The 13,257-nt window shown below is 33.5% G+C and overlaps 2 protein-coding genes across 3 annotated transcripts; one reads left to right on the top strand and one right to left on the bottom strand.

The window, feature by feature from the left end:
• The first annotated feature begins 3,966 nt into the window (after positions 1–3,966).
• On the top strand, positions 3,967–5,907 carry LOC120114937. The gene is made up of 3 exons (XM_039135705.1): positions 3,967–4,292; positions 4,385–4,509; positions 5,404–5,907. The coding sequence occupies exons 1-3, from the start codon at positions 4,154–4,156 to the stop codon at positions 5,686–5,688; spliced, it is 549 nt and encodes a 182-aa protein (XP_038991636.1). The 5' UTR covers positions 3,967–4,153; the 3' UTR covers positions 5,689–5,907.
• Positions 5,908–6,073: 166 nt separating this feature from the next.
• On the bottom strand, positions 6,074–9,138 carry LOC120114962 (mitochondrial thiamine diphosphate carrier 2-like). 2 transcript variants are annotated; one of them, XM_039135725.1, is made up of 7 exons: positions 8,925–9,138; positions 8,053–8,169; positions 7,732–7,843; positions 7,378–7,505; positions 6,974–7,126; positions 6,629–6,775; positions 6,074–6,497 (listed from the first exon to the last, which is right to left on the bottom strand). In XM_039135725.1, exons 1-7 carry the CDS (start codon positions 9,039–9,041, stop codon positions 6,279–6,281), a joined length of 993 nt encoding a protein of 330 aa, XP_038991656.1. In that variant the 5' UTR covers positions 9,042–9,138; the 3' UTR covers positions 6,074–6,278. The 2 variants fall into 2 exon arrangements, with proteins under 2 accessions (XP_038991656.1, XP_038991657.1); XM_039135726.1 differs by lacking the exon at positions 6,974–7,126 and having other exon boundaries at positions 8,925–9,122.
• Between the last annotated feature and the right edge of the window lie 4,119 nt (positions 9,139–13,257).

Raw genomic sequence — 13,257 nt, 5'->3', positions numbered from 1 at the left:
GAGGTCAACAGGTTAGTTGTATATGTTTGTATGTATGAAAGCATGGATGGATGGAAGGATGCATCATGTATGAATGGATGGGGTTATGTCTTTCACGATATCGATGTGACGTGATGAATCTGATAATCCGGTGGGGATCAATCTACTGGGACCATGTCTACAGGCTCAAAGTCCACAGGTCAAATTGTATAAAGGCCTTGTACTATGCATTATTGCTGTATTTAGTCCCTATAGGTCACGTCAAATTTCCAAATATATAATTTTCAAAAATAAATTGATGTACAAGGTTTAAGATTTTGGTAATTAAAATTTTAAGGTTTAGAGTTCAAAATTTATTATTTACAAATTAGGATTTTAGGTTTTTATTTTAATATTCTAAATTAAAATAGATAAATTATATAAAAATCATGCACGGTAGAAAAAAATAATTATGAATGGATGACTGATATTAAAACTTTGTACATTCACATTATAGACCTATAACTTTAGACGTAAAAATCTTCTCATTTTCAAAATTTTAACCTAAATCATCTATTTACATTTGTCAGATGACCCTAAATGAAAAATTCATTAAGTGATCTCAATAGTAAAAAAGAGTGATGCTCTCCTCTTAGAAGTCCTGAATATATCAAATGACCATTATGCCCTTTTTACTTTGAGGTTTGTAACATCTCAAAATCAAGACTAATGACTAAAATGAAAATTTTAAAACTTTGAGGTTTGATTTTGAAATATTAAAAAGTTTAGAGACTTAATTGAAAAATTTTGGTGTTAGAGTTAATAGCAATTGTGTCTGTTATAAATAAATAATAAAAAATTTCAATATATATATATATATATATAGAGAGAGAGAGAGAGAGAGAGGTAGGAAATGAAACATAATAAAAGAAAATGAATATTCTTGATAAACTTGCTAGCATTAAAGCCATAAATTAAGTGCAAAACCCAAAGTGGATTAAGTTTATAGGATGATTTGTACGTATATGTATACATGCATATAGACAAATGAATATTGTAATATAATATTTTTAGGGTTTAGGATTTGTCTTGTAATCTCTGTTTTGAAAACCGGACCGGCCGATTCAACCGGTTCAACCGGGAACCGTTGCCTAGTCCGGTTTAATCTAAATCGGTTAAACAACTACTAGTGAACCGGCCAAAACCGTTGAACCGGACCGACTGAAAATCGGAAAAAACCAAAAATTTTGTGTTTGTTAAACGAGCCAAGTCAAACTAGAGTATTGCTGAGCTCGACTCGAACTTGAAAACTTTAAAAGTATGCTCAACTTCACTCAAACTCACAAGTTAAAAATTATCAAGTTCAACTAGAATTCGAAATATAATATTGAAACTTGAACTCAAAAAAGCTTGAACTAAAAAAAAATTAGAAGCTCAATTGAAGCCTAAAATTCGAGCTTGATTGAAGTGAAAGAATAGTTCACTCAATGCTCACCAAAAGGCTCCATGATTTTGAATACCAAATTACCTCTATTATTTATAGAAGTTAGTTGTGATGCTCTTCTATGTTTCTTAGCAATGTGAGATTGTTTTGTTCTCATATTTTTACTTTTTAGACTTTTGGGATGCTCTTCTATGTTTTTTAGCCATGTGGGATTATTTTTTAAAAAAAAAATTAAACCAAACAATATCATTTTATTATGATTTTTTTAGCCCCAAATTTATTTTTTAATTATAGTTATATATATATTTATTTAATATGTTTTACCTTAAATATTATGTTGTAGTTAATTTGAATCATTTTGTTTCACTTGATTTTATGGTTTTTAATTTATATATGTTATGATTTGCTTTGAATATGACTTGTGATATAAAAAATTATTTTTTATTAAATATTTTTGATATTTTTATTTAATTTTTAAATAATTATGACGTCGTCCGGTTCTTCCGACCGGTCGGATCGATTCGACCGGTTGAACCAGTGAACCGGTAGCCTGACCGTTGTTAACCGATCTGGTTCGCTAACCGATCCGATTCTGAAAACCATGCTTGTAATGGCCCATAAAACAAATTTACCAACCATTTAAATGTAGTCAAAGGGATTTCTTAAGACTCAAGAAACCTTGACTGGAAACTGGAAAGGGAAGCAGCAATATCCTGAAATAAGCTTCGGAGAAATGCATGTTGGTGGAAATTTTATACACATAATTAATATTTTTGAAATTTTCATATAATTAAACAATAAAAATAAACAATTAAAAAACTATGATGATGAGGAGAATAAATCGAAAGAATGTTGGGGCAGTTACATTTTTAAAAGAATTAAAAATTTAATATAATTATTTTTTATATTAATAATATAATTTTATATTTTTAAAATTTTATAATACCGAACCACTAAATTTTCAGAATTAAAATTTCAATTTGGATGTTGATAATCCAATCCTCTTTTTAACTACTCTAGTTAGTAGGTAGGATAAGTATGACTCGGTTTCAAAGTCGTTAATATTTTATTAGCCAAAGACGTCTTTTTAAAATAAAATCAACACTTTAATTGAAGTGTTTATTATGTTGGATTACGTGGTTTTCCATAAAAACTGTGTGCTTTGGATATTGCTTAATCTATCATCGCGAGAGTTGGATATTGTTCGACTCGTGCTCGTTAATAAATTTTGTTGCTCGAAAGTATGACTCGGTTTCAAAGTCGTTAATATTTTATTAGCCAAAGACGTCTTTTTAAAATAAAATCACACTTTAATTGAAGTGTTTATTATGTTGGATTACGTGGTTTTCCATAAAAACTGTGTGCTTTGGATATTGCTTAATCTATCATCGCGAGAGTTGGATATTGTTCGACTCGTGCTCGTTAATAAATTTTGTTGCTCGACTAGCTATTCATTAAGCTCGTTAAAATTTTGTGCTCTTTAAAAGAATTTGTTGCTCGACTTGTTGCTCGCTAAGGTCGTTAAAATTTTGCTCGACTCATTGCTCGTTAATCTCTTTAAACTTATTGCTCGTCTAGTTACTCGTTAAATTCACCGAATTTTTTTCAAAAGAGTGTATGAAACAAATTCAAAGTCCAAATATCAAAATAATAATCTATAATAATAATTAGGGTTTGATTTTTAAGTGTAGTAAAATAATAATTATTAATTAATAATTTAGTATTTTTAATTATTTATTAGAAAATTAATAGATTAGCAATTTATTATCTTTTATATTATCTATTAGTAAATTAGTAACTGTTTGGATGAAATGATTTTTCAAGATAACTATTAAAAAGTTATAAAAAATTAACGAATTGCTCGCGAACTTATCGAGTTGAGTTGAAATTTGTTCAACCCAGCTCGTTAAAGTCTCGAGTCGAGAGTTGCTCACGAACTCCTCAACTCAGTAAGCACTCTAATTTTAAGTATCCTAAACCCCAATTATATTAAATGTTTGGATATTGCTCATATATTGTATGTATCTAATTATTTTATTGGATTTTTTTAATTAAAATGTATTATTTTTTTTATTAAAAATCCTAAATTCACAAATAGGTGTCTAACCTTTTAAGGGATGCTTATAAAAGGGTCTAACATTTTAAAACAATTGAATAAATATCCAATATTTTTCAATATACTCGTATCAGAACGATTGAACGAGTGCCTAACATTTTAAATATGCTCAAATAAGAGTAAGTTTTTTAAAATAATATTTGATTGCACTTATTCGAATAGATCTAAAAACACTAAACTCTTATTTAAGCATACTTAAAATGTCAGGAACTTATTTAAACATTTTGAAAAGTTAGGTCTCATATTAAAAATGTTGAGACCATAGTGAATAGTTCCTAAAAGAATAGGTCCTTATAGAGTAATTAGCGAAAACAAATGTTGTTGAAATCAAAGGCTACAATGAAACTTTGTGCCATATGAAATAGCCACGTGGCAAACCGGAATCAACCGTCGTTCTGTTGTATAAAGTGAACCAGCGCGTGGTCTCCACACATGATTTACCCTCTTTTTTCTTCTCCAGTCCCCTCCATCTTTCTCTCAGAACAAAGCCGAACGCATAAAAACCCAGAAAGCTCCTTACTAGGGTTTTTTAACGACCGTTCCGTTTGGGGACAATGATATAGGACCCAAATAGTAATCTGGGTCTGTTCTTTTATGCCGGAAAAGCAGAAGGATATAAATAAAAGGGCAGAGAAATGGGTCAGGCATTTCGTCGAGCGACTGGTAGGCTTCGATCGGTGGACCGATCACAGCCCACAAAAACAAGGAGACCTTTGCGTCCCACCGAAGAACAGAATATTTCCAGAGCTTCCCAGCATGAAGATCTCGATCATGGTAATTCATTTCACTGTTCCAATAAAATCAAAGTTTGAGTTCTTAGGTTTTTTTTTGGTGGGTGATTGAATTTGAATTTTTGGGGTTTAAAGGAAGAGTTACGAGAAGCAATCCTGAGAATGTACTGGAAAAAAGAGATCCCAAGTATGACGCAATGCTTAGTCAAATGGTGGGTAGGATTTCAGCTAAACCTGGTGGCAAACTTGAGATGGGTGAGGTCAGTTCATCAGAGTTGTTTTTCTTGTTTTAATTTGGTTTTGTGTTGATGAATAAAAGCGTAGTCCAAAAGGAAATTTATAGCTGTAATGGTGTTCAATAGAATCAAACATTGCCTTAGGATTTTTTCACAAAGGTTTCTACTTGAAGGAAATGGAAAAGTAGGAAACCATACAAGGAATTAAGCCACTGAACAATTTTGGGCATGCTTGAGGTGCAATTACTCAGAAGTTAGATTCATGGACTGACTATTTGGTAGAATAGCCATTTCAGTTCTATTATCCAAAAACATGGAATACACTTTTGAGGATTATTTTGCTCACTCGTTTTATGTATTTCTAGTATTTTCGATTCTTTATCAAAATTTTTGTTAGTGTTTGGAATGAGAATTGCCGGAATGCAAGTTCATGTCAAAAGAGTGGTTGGTTTAGGAACAATCTTAGGCAACATTCACATTGGGAATCGGCCCCTCGCTTGAGGTTGACTGAGATAGGTAAGAACCTTTTTTTTCCTTAAAAAATTTCCTATGCTATCTCCTTTAGCTTTTTTTTTTACGTGTCTTGTATTGTTCAACTCTCTGCCTTTGCATTACTTCTAGTGCCATTTCTATGGTAACAAAATTTGATGGATTTTATAGTCTTTAAACCTCCATTTGACCTGAGATTCGTCTTGTTTTTTCTGAATCGAATAGAGATAAATATAGACTATGATACCCATTTGGATAGAGGGATTAGTGGCTAGTGTAAAGATTTAGCTAAATGATTCCACTCAGTCTTAACCGGTTGGTATCAGTTTAGTCGTCGCCCTTCTTTTTTTATGTTACTGTTTTGGTTTTAGATGCACCCGATATTGTGATTGCATCTGCTAATGTTGTTGGAACTTCCTCCTACTGCAGGCATTTGTGACCGAAAATCCTACCAGACCCTTGCCAAAATTGCAGAATACGACGACAGAGTCAGTAAGGTATGAAGACAAGCCCACACCTCCAGGAACCTTGAATGTAAAACAGCTACAACACATTATGTTTTTGCATCAGGGCAAGGCTGATGATCATGATGGTCCCATGGATGTTAATCGGATTGCAGAGAAGTTCAGACTGGATGTTGCTCAGGTCCAAACGATCCTGCAATTCATATCCCTTCCTCCAGAGGACAACACCAAGTCCAAAAAACACCAATAAAGAACTCTCGACTTTCATTTTCCTCTTATTTAGGAGTTGGATTTTGTCTTGGATAAAGTGCGGTTTATATAAAAACTCAAGTATGTCATTTGACAAAGTAGTTCATATTTGGAATGTTTTGGATGTTCACACTGATAGGTATACTGTATGATGAATTTATGATGTAATTTTTTTCTTTTTCTTATTTTGAAGAAAATAATAGAGAGATGGGTGCTTTACAATGATGCTTGATTCATGTGCTACTTTGCCTCCATATTGCTTTAAAGCTAGCTTCAAGTATCATTTTGGTTCGGATACCTATCTATATAAACATGATCGAACAAGTTTGCATCAATGCAACGTTTAAAGCTTCTCATTATATTATGCATCTATCTGGGAAAAAGAAAGAGCATTTCCGTGAGTTTCTACATCTTTATTTTCACCACCGAGTCCTATACTCTAAAAAATATCAACTTCCTGTAGTTAAATGACAATGGAATGTAACAATATGATGAAACCCTCCCCCATTTTCTTCTGAGGGCCTTCACAGAATACAGGGGGAAAAATGAATTGTCATTGATGAGAAGGAAAAATGAAAACGTGGGTCAGAATCAAGTCAAAATGGACTCTAACCAATCTGATGTAAACTCATAAGCCACAAATGTGACAGCGCCAGCCGGTGCAGCTTTGATCGTCGACGGAATAATCCCCTTGTAAAGACCATGACAACCCTCCGACTTCAGAATCCGGTGTAAGGCATCAAACATGTTCCTATAAGCACGATGTTCTACTCGGGCACCGTACTTCGGGTGCCTCTGTAGTCCTTCAATCTGCAACCGAGCAGTAAGATCAGAGTTACATAACGCACTACCATAACCTAAAATGAAACGAGCAACGATATATGACACCTTGAATGCAGTATCTAAAAGAAAATAGACAGTTAAATGATCCCAATATCTACCTGGAACCTTTTCTTAACTACATCAAGCGGATGACAGACGAGTTTTGCGCAAGTACCAGCTGCTAGCCCACAAATGAACAGTTGAAAACTTGAAAGGCTATTATCTGTGGATGAGCTTGTACTGGATGATCTTAACCGATTCCAAGCCTATGATGATGACATAAAAACCAAAACCATACATCAGAAATGATTATTTCGAAAATAAATGAATTTAACCTTTCAAACTACAACTAAGGACTTATAAAGAGCAAATCAATATTTCAATACATTCAAACGATTTCATCCCACTGAATATAATCTAAAATTTAACCAGTATCACACTATGTAAAAGAACAAAAACCTCACCATGCACCAACGCTTAAACGTATCATAAGTGCCAAATTGCAAGCCAGCATAAGGAATAATCTGAACCAGCGTTGGTGACAACCCAACATACAATCCTCTGAAGCCACGAGTTTTAAGTATATCAAATAGTACTGATTTCATGTTGGGGTATACCTACATGCATTCAAAAGGTGCCAAATAAATGAGCTACATTGAAGAAATTACAGCCTTTGCAGCTAAGAAGTGATGATACAATGGGTGAAGTTTTCACACATCACTTTATGAGTTCAAGGATACAATTATAAAATATTACCAAAAATGGTTAACATGTAATTGTATAGAGATTCAAAAATATATTTCCCACACAATTGAACGAAATGTTGTCAAAGCAGAAAATGACATCACAGCATTAGGCAATTTAATACCTTAGGTTCACCTTGTGAAGCTAATATTGTCCGTAGAAGATCAAAAGGATAAGATCCAACAGTAGCTGCACAGCCTGCTAATGCCCCACTGATGTAAGATAGGTAGGGGCTTATATTAAGATGATCCTCTGATCATCACAAAATCAAAACGTAAGAAACAACATAAAACTATCATCCGAAATAATAAAGCCAACTATTAAAATACCACATAATGGTGGACATCAAGTACAAATAATATGTATGCTTCTATACTAACTAGATCTAGGTCCCAGATTACTGTCAATACATAGTGTAACCCGAAACTTATTATTTTTTATCGGAGCATAAGAAAAGACATTGTTCAATGTAAAGTACCTGTATGGGAAGAACCAGAAGCAAACGTTTTCAATTTGTGTAACACTGCAAACTGTATGGCAGTATATGGCATAACCATAAGTAAAGCCGGCACATTACCACGCCAAAAGCCCTGTCATAAACAGGCATAGTGAATAAAAAAAAAGAACAATCAAATCTACCAAAACTAAGGAAAATCAGCAAACCGAAAAGAAAAGGCAATGTAACAATGCAGCTAACTATAGAAACTAATAAGCAGTATGTATAAACCATTCACAAACATAACCAGTAAAATAAAAAAGAAAATAAACATGCAATTCTACAAGAAAATCGCTGTCATACCGTTAAGCCCTCTTCCCTGAATATCTCCTTTGTTGCTTGAAACATTCCAGTATATTTTGATGGTCCTGAAAGATCTTTCCGAATCAAAGCCCATGAAGATGTAGGCTCCAATTGAACCTACCAGCATAGGGGGGGGAAACATTAATGTTGGAAACAAAGGATTAATATATACTGACAAAAGCCCGGAGCTGAAATGGAAATTCTTGTAAATGAAAGCATTTGGGACAAGATGGAGGTTGAATGTCATACAGTGTGGATTTAACTATGAAAACATGTTTAAGATAATTAAACATGGAAATAGGAGACAGAACAATGTTATGGTAATTGGTAAGAAGACAAGTACGAATAGCGAATTTTGGACAACCAAATGGAACATGGTTATTCAAGAAAAAAATTGGGTTTTTTAACAATTAAATGTTTCTAAGTACCACATAATTATACATTATGATTCATAAAACATTCGCGAATATGGTGAAATAAAGGCTCCGTTTTGCTGCTGTTATCTGATACCCGATGGCATGAATTTCTAGGCTATATATATTTCAAATTGCAACATTGCAAGCTAAACCCAATTGGATTCACCTAACACTCTACCAACCCTGGCAACTTGTTCTCTAAGATTTTGCTTGGTAGCAACGATTGGAAAAACTTGTCAAGCTACGAAGCAAACATACAACATGAATCTGAACCATTGGGTTAACAAGTTATTGATCCCTCACCTCTTTCAATCAATCCCACCAAGCAAAGCCTAAAAACAGTTCAATTCATAGAAAAAAACCCCAGAAAGAATATCATAAACATAACAACATATACAGTAATTCCAATGTTCCTCATATGAAATTAATAACAAAAGCAATAAACACTCGTTTCACCTGGAATCTAATCTTAATAACATCAAGAGGAGAAGTAGCTGTCCGGGAAATGCCGCCAGCAATAGCGCCTGCAGTGGCATCCAGTAATGCCCTTTTAAACTGCCCTGGCTCTTCCATGGTCAGAGCTTTGCTTCTTTTTTTTTGTAAGGAAAAAAAAAAAGAAACCTTTTCTCCTCTCGCTCTCTGGATTTAGGCTACCTCGGAAGAGGGAAAGGATTAGAAAGATAGGGTTAGTGCGAGACTGCAGGTAAAGAAGAAGAAGAAGAAGACGACGACGACGAAACAAAGAGAGAACCGTAAAGGAAGCTGGAAATAGGAAGGGGCAAAGTAAAAGGGTTTTTTTTTTATTAAGTTAAAATCATTATAAAATAATAGGTTAATTACCCACCCAACTTTCAGTTTCATACATAAAATTTAAAAATTCTCTATTAACTGTATAATATTTTCTGTCATTAACGGGTATACCTATTTCTATCATGGAAGATGACGTGGAACCCTCTGACCCATAAAATTCGAACACGTGGTGGAAAAAAAATAATTTTTAAAGTTTTTCCACTAATTTTTTTACACATTTGGCTCCTAATTTCCACGTGGGTTCAATGGTTATAAACCCATATTTGCAAAGGGTTATCTTTAGAAAAATCAAGGATTACAAATCTCATTCTTTCGAATTAACTCAAGGGTTGATTTCCACAATTTCAACTAAACACACGTTCGTTTGGATTTCATTTGGGTTTTATTTGGATTATTTTCGATTTGTTTTGGTTAATTTGACGAATTTGTTTCTAGGGTTCTTCGTTTGGGTAATTTTACGAATTTGTTTGCAAATGCAGTTCTTCATTTGTGTATTTTCACGATTTGTTTTTAGAGTTCCTTTCGATTTTAGATGTTGCTTATTTCATTTTGATTTTTTTCAGCATATTTTTCTTAAAGGATGTCATCATATTCGTCAAACTCAAAGGAAAGAATCTGTCGAGAATTTATCTGCGATTGTGGGAAGAAAGCTGTAATTCGTACATCCATAAAAGAATTAAGCAAAGGCCAGGGATTCTTCGGTTGCCCAAATTGGTTCGAGGTTAGTTCATGTATATGTTAATTCTTTTGAGTTTATGAAATGTGATGCATATTGGTTAGTAATGAAATGCTTCACCATAATTTGTTCTTTTGTTTTAATTGAACTTTATGAAATGTGATGCAGGACAATGGATGTAACTTCTTTCGTTGGGTTGATGAAGATGTTGGAAACAAATATGATAGGGACATTCTTCTCGAAGTTATGAAAGAAAATAACATGTTGTTAAGAGAGAATCGAGAGCTGAAGGTTGCTCAAGTATTGCTGAAATGCAAAAGAGATTGTTGTATAAGTGATGGTTTAAAATTGTTGGAAGTGGAAGAGAAGTTGAGGAAGGCAGAGTGTGAAGTATTTATGTTCAAGCTTGTGATATTGTTGTTTATGTTTTTTGGTGTTCTGTTCTCCATAAGTATTTGATAGATTATAATTGGTTTAAGGTTTAAGGTTTGTTCATAGTGTACTTTTTATGTAGTTATTAATCTTAAGCTTGTTCTAGTTATATAAGGTTGGTGTACTTGAACAATTAAAATGTTAATGAAATGTTACTTTTTATAATCTATTGCATATTTATAGTACCAAAGATGTTAACCTTCATTTAAATGTACAGTTATATAAAGTTGACCAAAATTTTCATTCAAAATTAACAGAATATATAAAGTTACCATATTTCCATTCAATAATTAAAAAAACACATAAAGTTTAACTAAAGTTAAGTTGTACAAAATATGATAAAATGCAGTTCATTTAGTAGTTCCTTGACAGAGTTGAACACAAAATGCAAATGGACAGTCCATATACTTCCATGGTGTTGTTGCATGTGGTGGTGATGCATGTTGTGTTACTGACTGTTGTGTTGGTGCCTCTTGTGTTGGTGTTTGTTGTGTTGGTGTTATCTGTTGAGGTTGTTGTTTACTAGGACATTTCCTTGAGTTATGTCCCTGTTTGAAACATAGTTGACACCTTTGTCTGACTTATCTTTTAGACAATATTGTTCCACAACTGCTTTCACATTGTTCATGCCTTCTCTTCTTTTTCGGTCTCCCAAGTATTTTCTTCTCAATAGATTGTTTTAGAGGGCCCAGATTTGTCATCGACCATAACATATCACCAGGTAATGCAGGGAGGACACAACTGTAAAGATGCACATTAACTTCTTTCTTGTACAAATGAAACACATAATCCTCAATTGACTCATTTCTAAACAAAATGACACATATAGTATGAGGGCAAGTTATACCAGTTAAATCCCATGCCCTACATGAACATCTTCTTCTTTGGCCACTTCCTTGCTTTACTACATAAATTGATAGGGGCATCCACATGTAACTCTTCTTTGGCCAAACGTTGCATCTCTTGCAAAGTTAACTCAGTATGATCCTCAATTTCTTTAAAAAAGTAATTACCTATAAACTTGTAGTTTGCCTTTGAGTTTTTTAAGGTTATTGAACAATCATGCTGACTTATCATTTTTTAACCTTAAAAAACCCATCACTACTGTCAACAGAGGCATAAATCTCCCATTTACATCATTCGCCCTTGTTTTTTGCACTGACCTTGTCTCTCTCATTTCTCACTAACCTATAATCAAACCTTTTTGACACAACATAATTAACTAAAGCATCTTTGAACTGTCTTGTGCTAGAAAAAATCAACTCAAGAGCTAAATTAAGGATTGGAAAAGAAGGGTCATAAAATACCTTGTTACTTTTCTTGTAAACAACTTCTGCATCTTCCTCACTTTCATAACTTCCAACATCTGATGAATTAATATAACTTTTGTCTTCTCCACTTTCAGAATCCTTATATTCCTTATCATCCCTACCACTCTTCATATTTGAGGCTTCACCAGTTCTTCAAAAATGGGCTCATGCACATCATCACTTGACAATTTCTTACTATTTTGCTTCTTATAGAACCTCAGACACTCTTCCCCTATTCCCCTAATTTCATCATCATCAGGTCCATAACCATTTCTATTTGCAAAAATAAAACCTAAACCATCATCAGCAGCAGAGCTATCACTCTTACTGTCAGCCTTACCTTTAGCACCTTCACCCTCATTGTTAGACTTCTCAGCCTCACCCTCAGTACCCTCACCCTCGGTTTTAGACTTCTCAACCTCACCCTGAGCACCCTCAGTCTCGCTTTTCAACTTCTCAAGCTCTGTCTCAAGCTCAGTCTGAGATTCTGGCACAAAATTTACTTTACTTAAAAAATATTCCATTCAATATATAGGCCCCACCATCATTTGTTGTCTCACCTACACAACTATTAGGTCTACCAGCATTATGACATGTACCACCAACATGTGACTCAGATAGTATCTCAATGGGTAGACATAATTTGTCTTCATCAACATATCCTGAGATATCCACTTCATGCTCAACATACACATGCAATACCCCTTTCATACTATGTAAAATCATAATCTTAAAAGATGCATCATCATAACAAACTATAGTCCCATCCTTTAAAGTTTCTCCTGGTACCAAATAGCTAAACCACTTTACTCCTCTATAATCAGCCTTATGTACCAAGTTAATTAAATGAAAATAACTTAATAAATTCCTGTCAATTTCCCACTCAACCTTATCTCCACAAACATATTCCAAATTTCGATTCTTAACAAACTTGCCACCCATATGCATAACAATTATTGTTCTATCTACACTCATTTTGCAATTGAATCCTAACATATACATGAACAAATTTAACTCAACATTATATTCAAATTTTTAAGCATTTCTATTTATAAAGATAAAGAATGCATAAAATAAACAAAAACGTTGCATCTCTTTCAAAATAATCTCAACAATTCACTCACTTTCCCCAAATCTCCACTAAACTCGAATCTCTAAAAGCAACAATATTCACTCTATACAATAAATAAAACAGACAAAGCAATTTATAAAAAATTAAACCCTTTTAAAATCCAATAAACTAAAACTCCTATTCAAAATTGAATAATAAAGAACCCTAAACCCTAAAAATCAAATGCATTATTATAATTAAGATAAGGGTACTTACCTCAAATCAGATGCGAATACGAAGAAGATTAAACCCTTTTTCATATTTCAGAATTTCCTCACATGCGAAATCGATTAACAACCTAATCTTGCTGTCTTGAACAAACCAAAGCCCTGATTGTTTAAAACCTCAGTAAAGTCAAAGTCGATTTGGGTATTTGCGTCGCACACTTCTCTCCAATGTACAAGCTTCTTCTCCGATGAATAGAGGTGCAAAACGAAATCGGTTTAATCC

The sequence above is a fragment of the Hibiscus syriacus genome, unplaced genomic scaffold (genome assembly GCF_006381635.1).
Source record: "Hibiscus syriacus cultivar Baekdansim isolate YM2019G1 unplaced genomic scaffold, ASM638163v2 tig00110257_pilon, whole genome shotgun sequence".
Lineage (NCBI taxonomy): Eukaryota > Viridiplantae > Streptophyta > Magnoliopsida > Malvales > Malvaceae > Hibiscus > Hibiscus syriacus.
The sequence above is the reverse complement of the archived record's forward strand: the minus strand, read 5'-3'. Positions and strand labels throughout refer to the sequence as shown.

Excerpts from the sequence above, each read along its gene's own strand:
- LOC120114937 (XM_039135705.1), top strand. The coding sequence starts at position 4,154 with ATGGGTCAGGCATTTCGTCGAGCGACTGGTAGGCTTCGATCGGTGGAC. Across the intron at positions 4,293-4,384 it reads GCATGAAGATCTCGATCATG|GAAGAGTTACGAGAAGCAAT; the intron begins GTAATTCATTTC and ends TGGGGTTTAAAG. Across the intron at positions 4,510-5,403 it reads GCAAACTTGAGATGGGTGAG|GCATTTGTGACCGAAAATCC; the intron begins GTCAGTTCATCA and ends CTCCTACTGCAG.
- LOC120114962 (XM_039135725.1), bottom strand. The coding sequence starts at position 9,041 with ATGGAAGAGCCAGGGCAGTTTAAAAGGGCATTACTGGATGCCACTGCA. Across the intron at positions 7,506-7,731 it reads TTCTGGTTCTTCCCATACAG|AGGATCATCTTAATATAAGC; the intron begins GTACTTTACATT and ends TGTGATGATCAG. Across the intron at positions 6,498-6,628 it reads TAGTTAAGAAAAGGTTCCAG|ATTGAAGGACTACAGAGGCA; the intron begins GTAGATATTGGG and ends GCTCGGTTGCAG.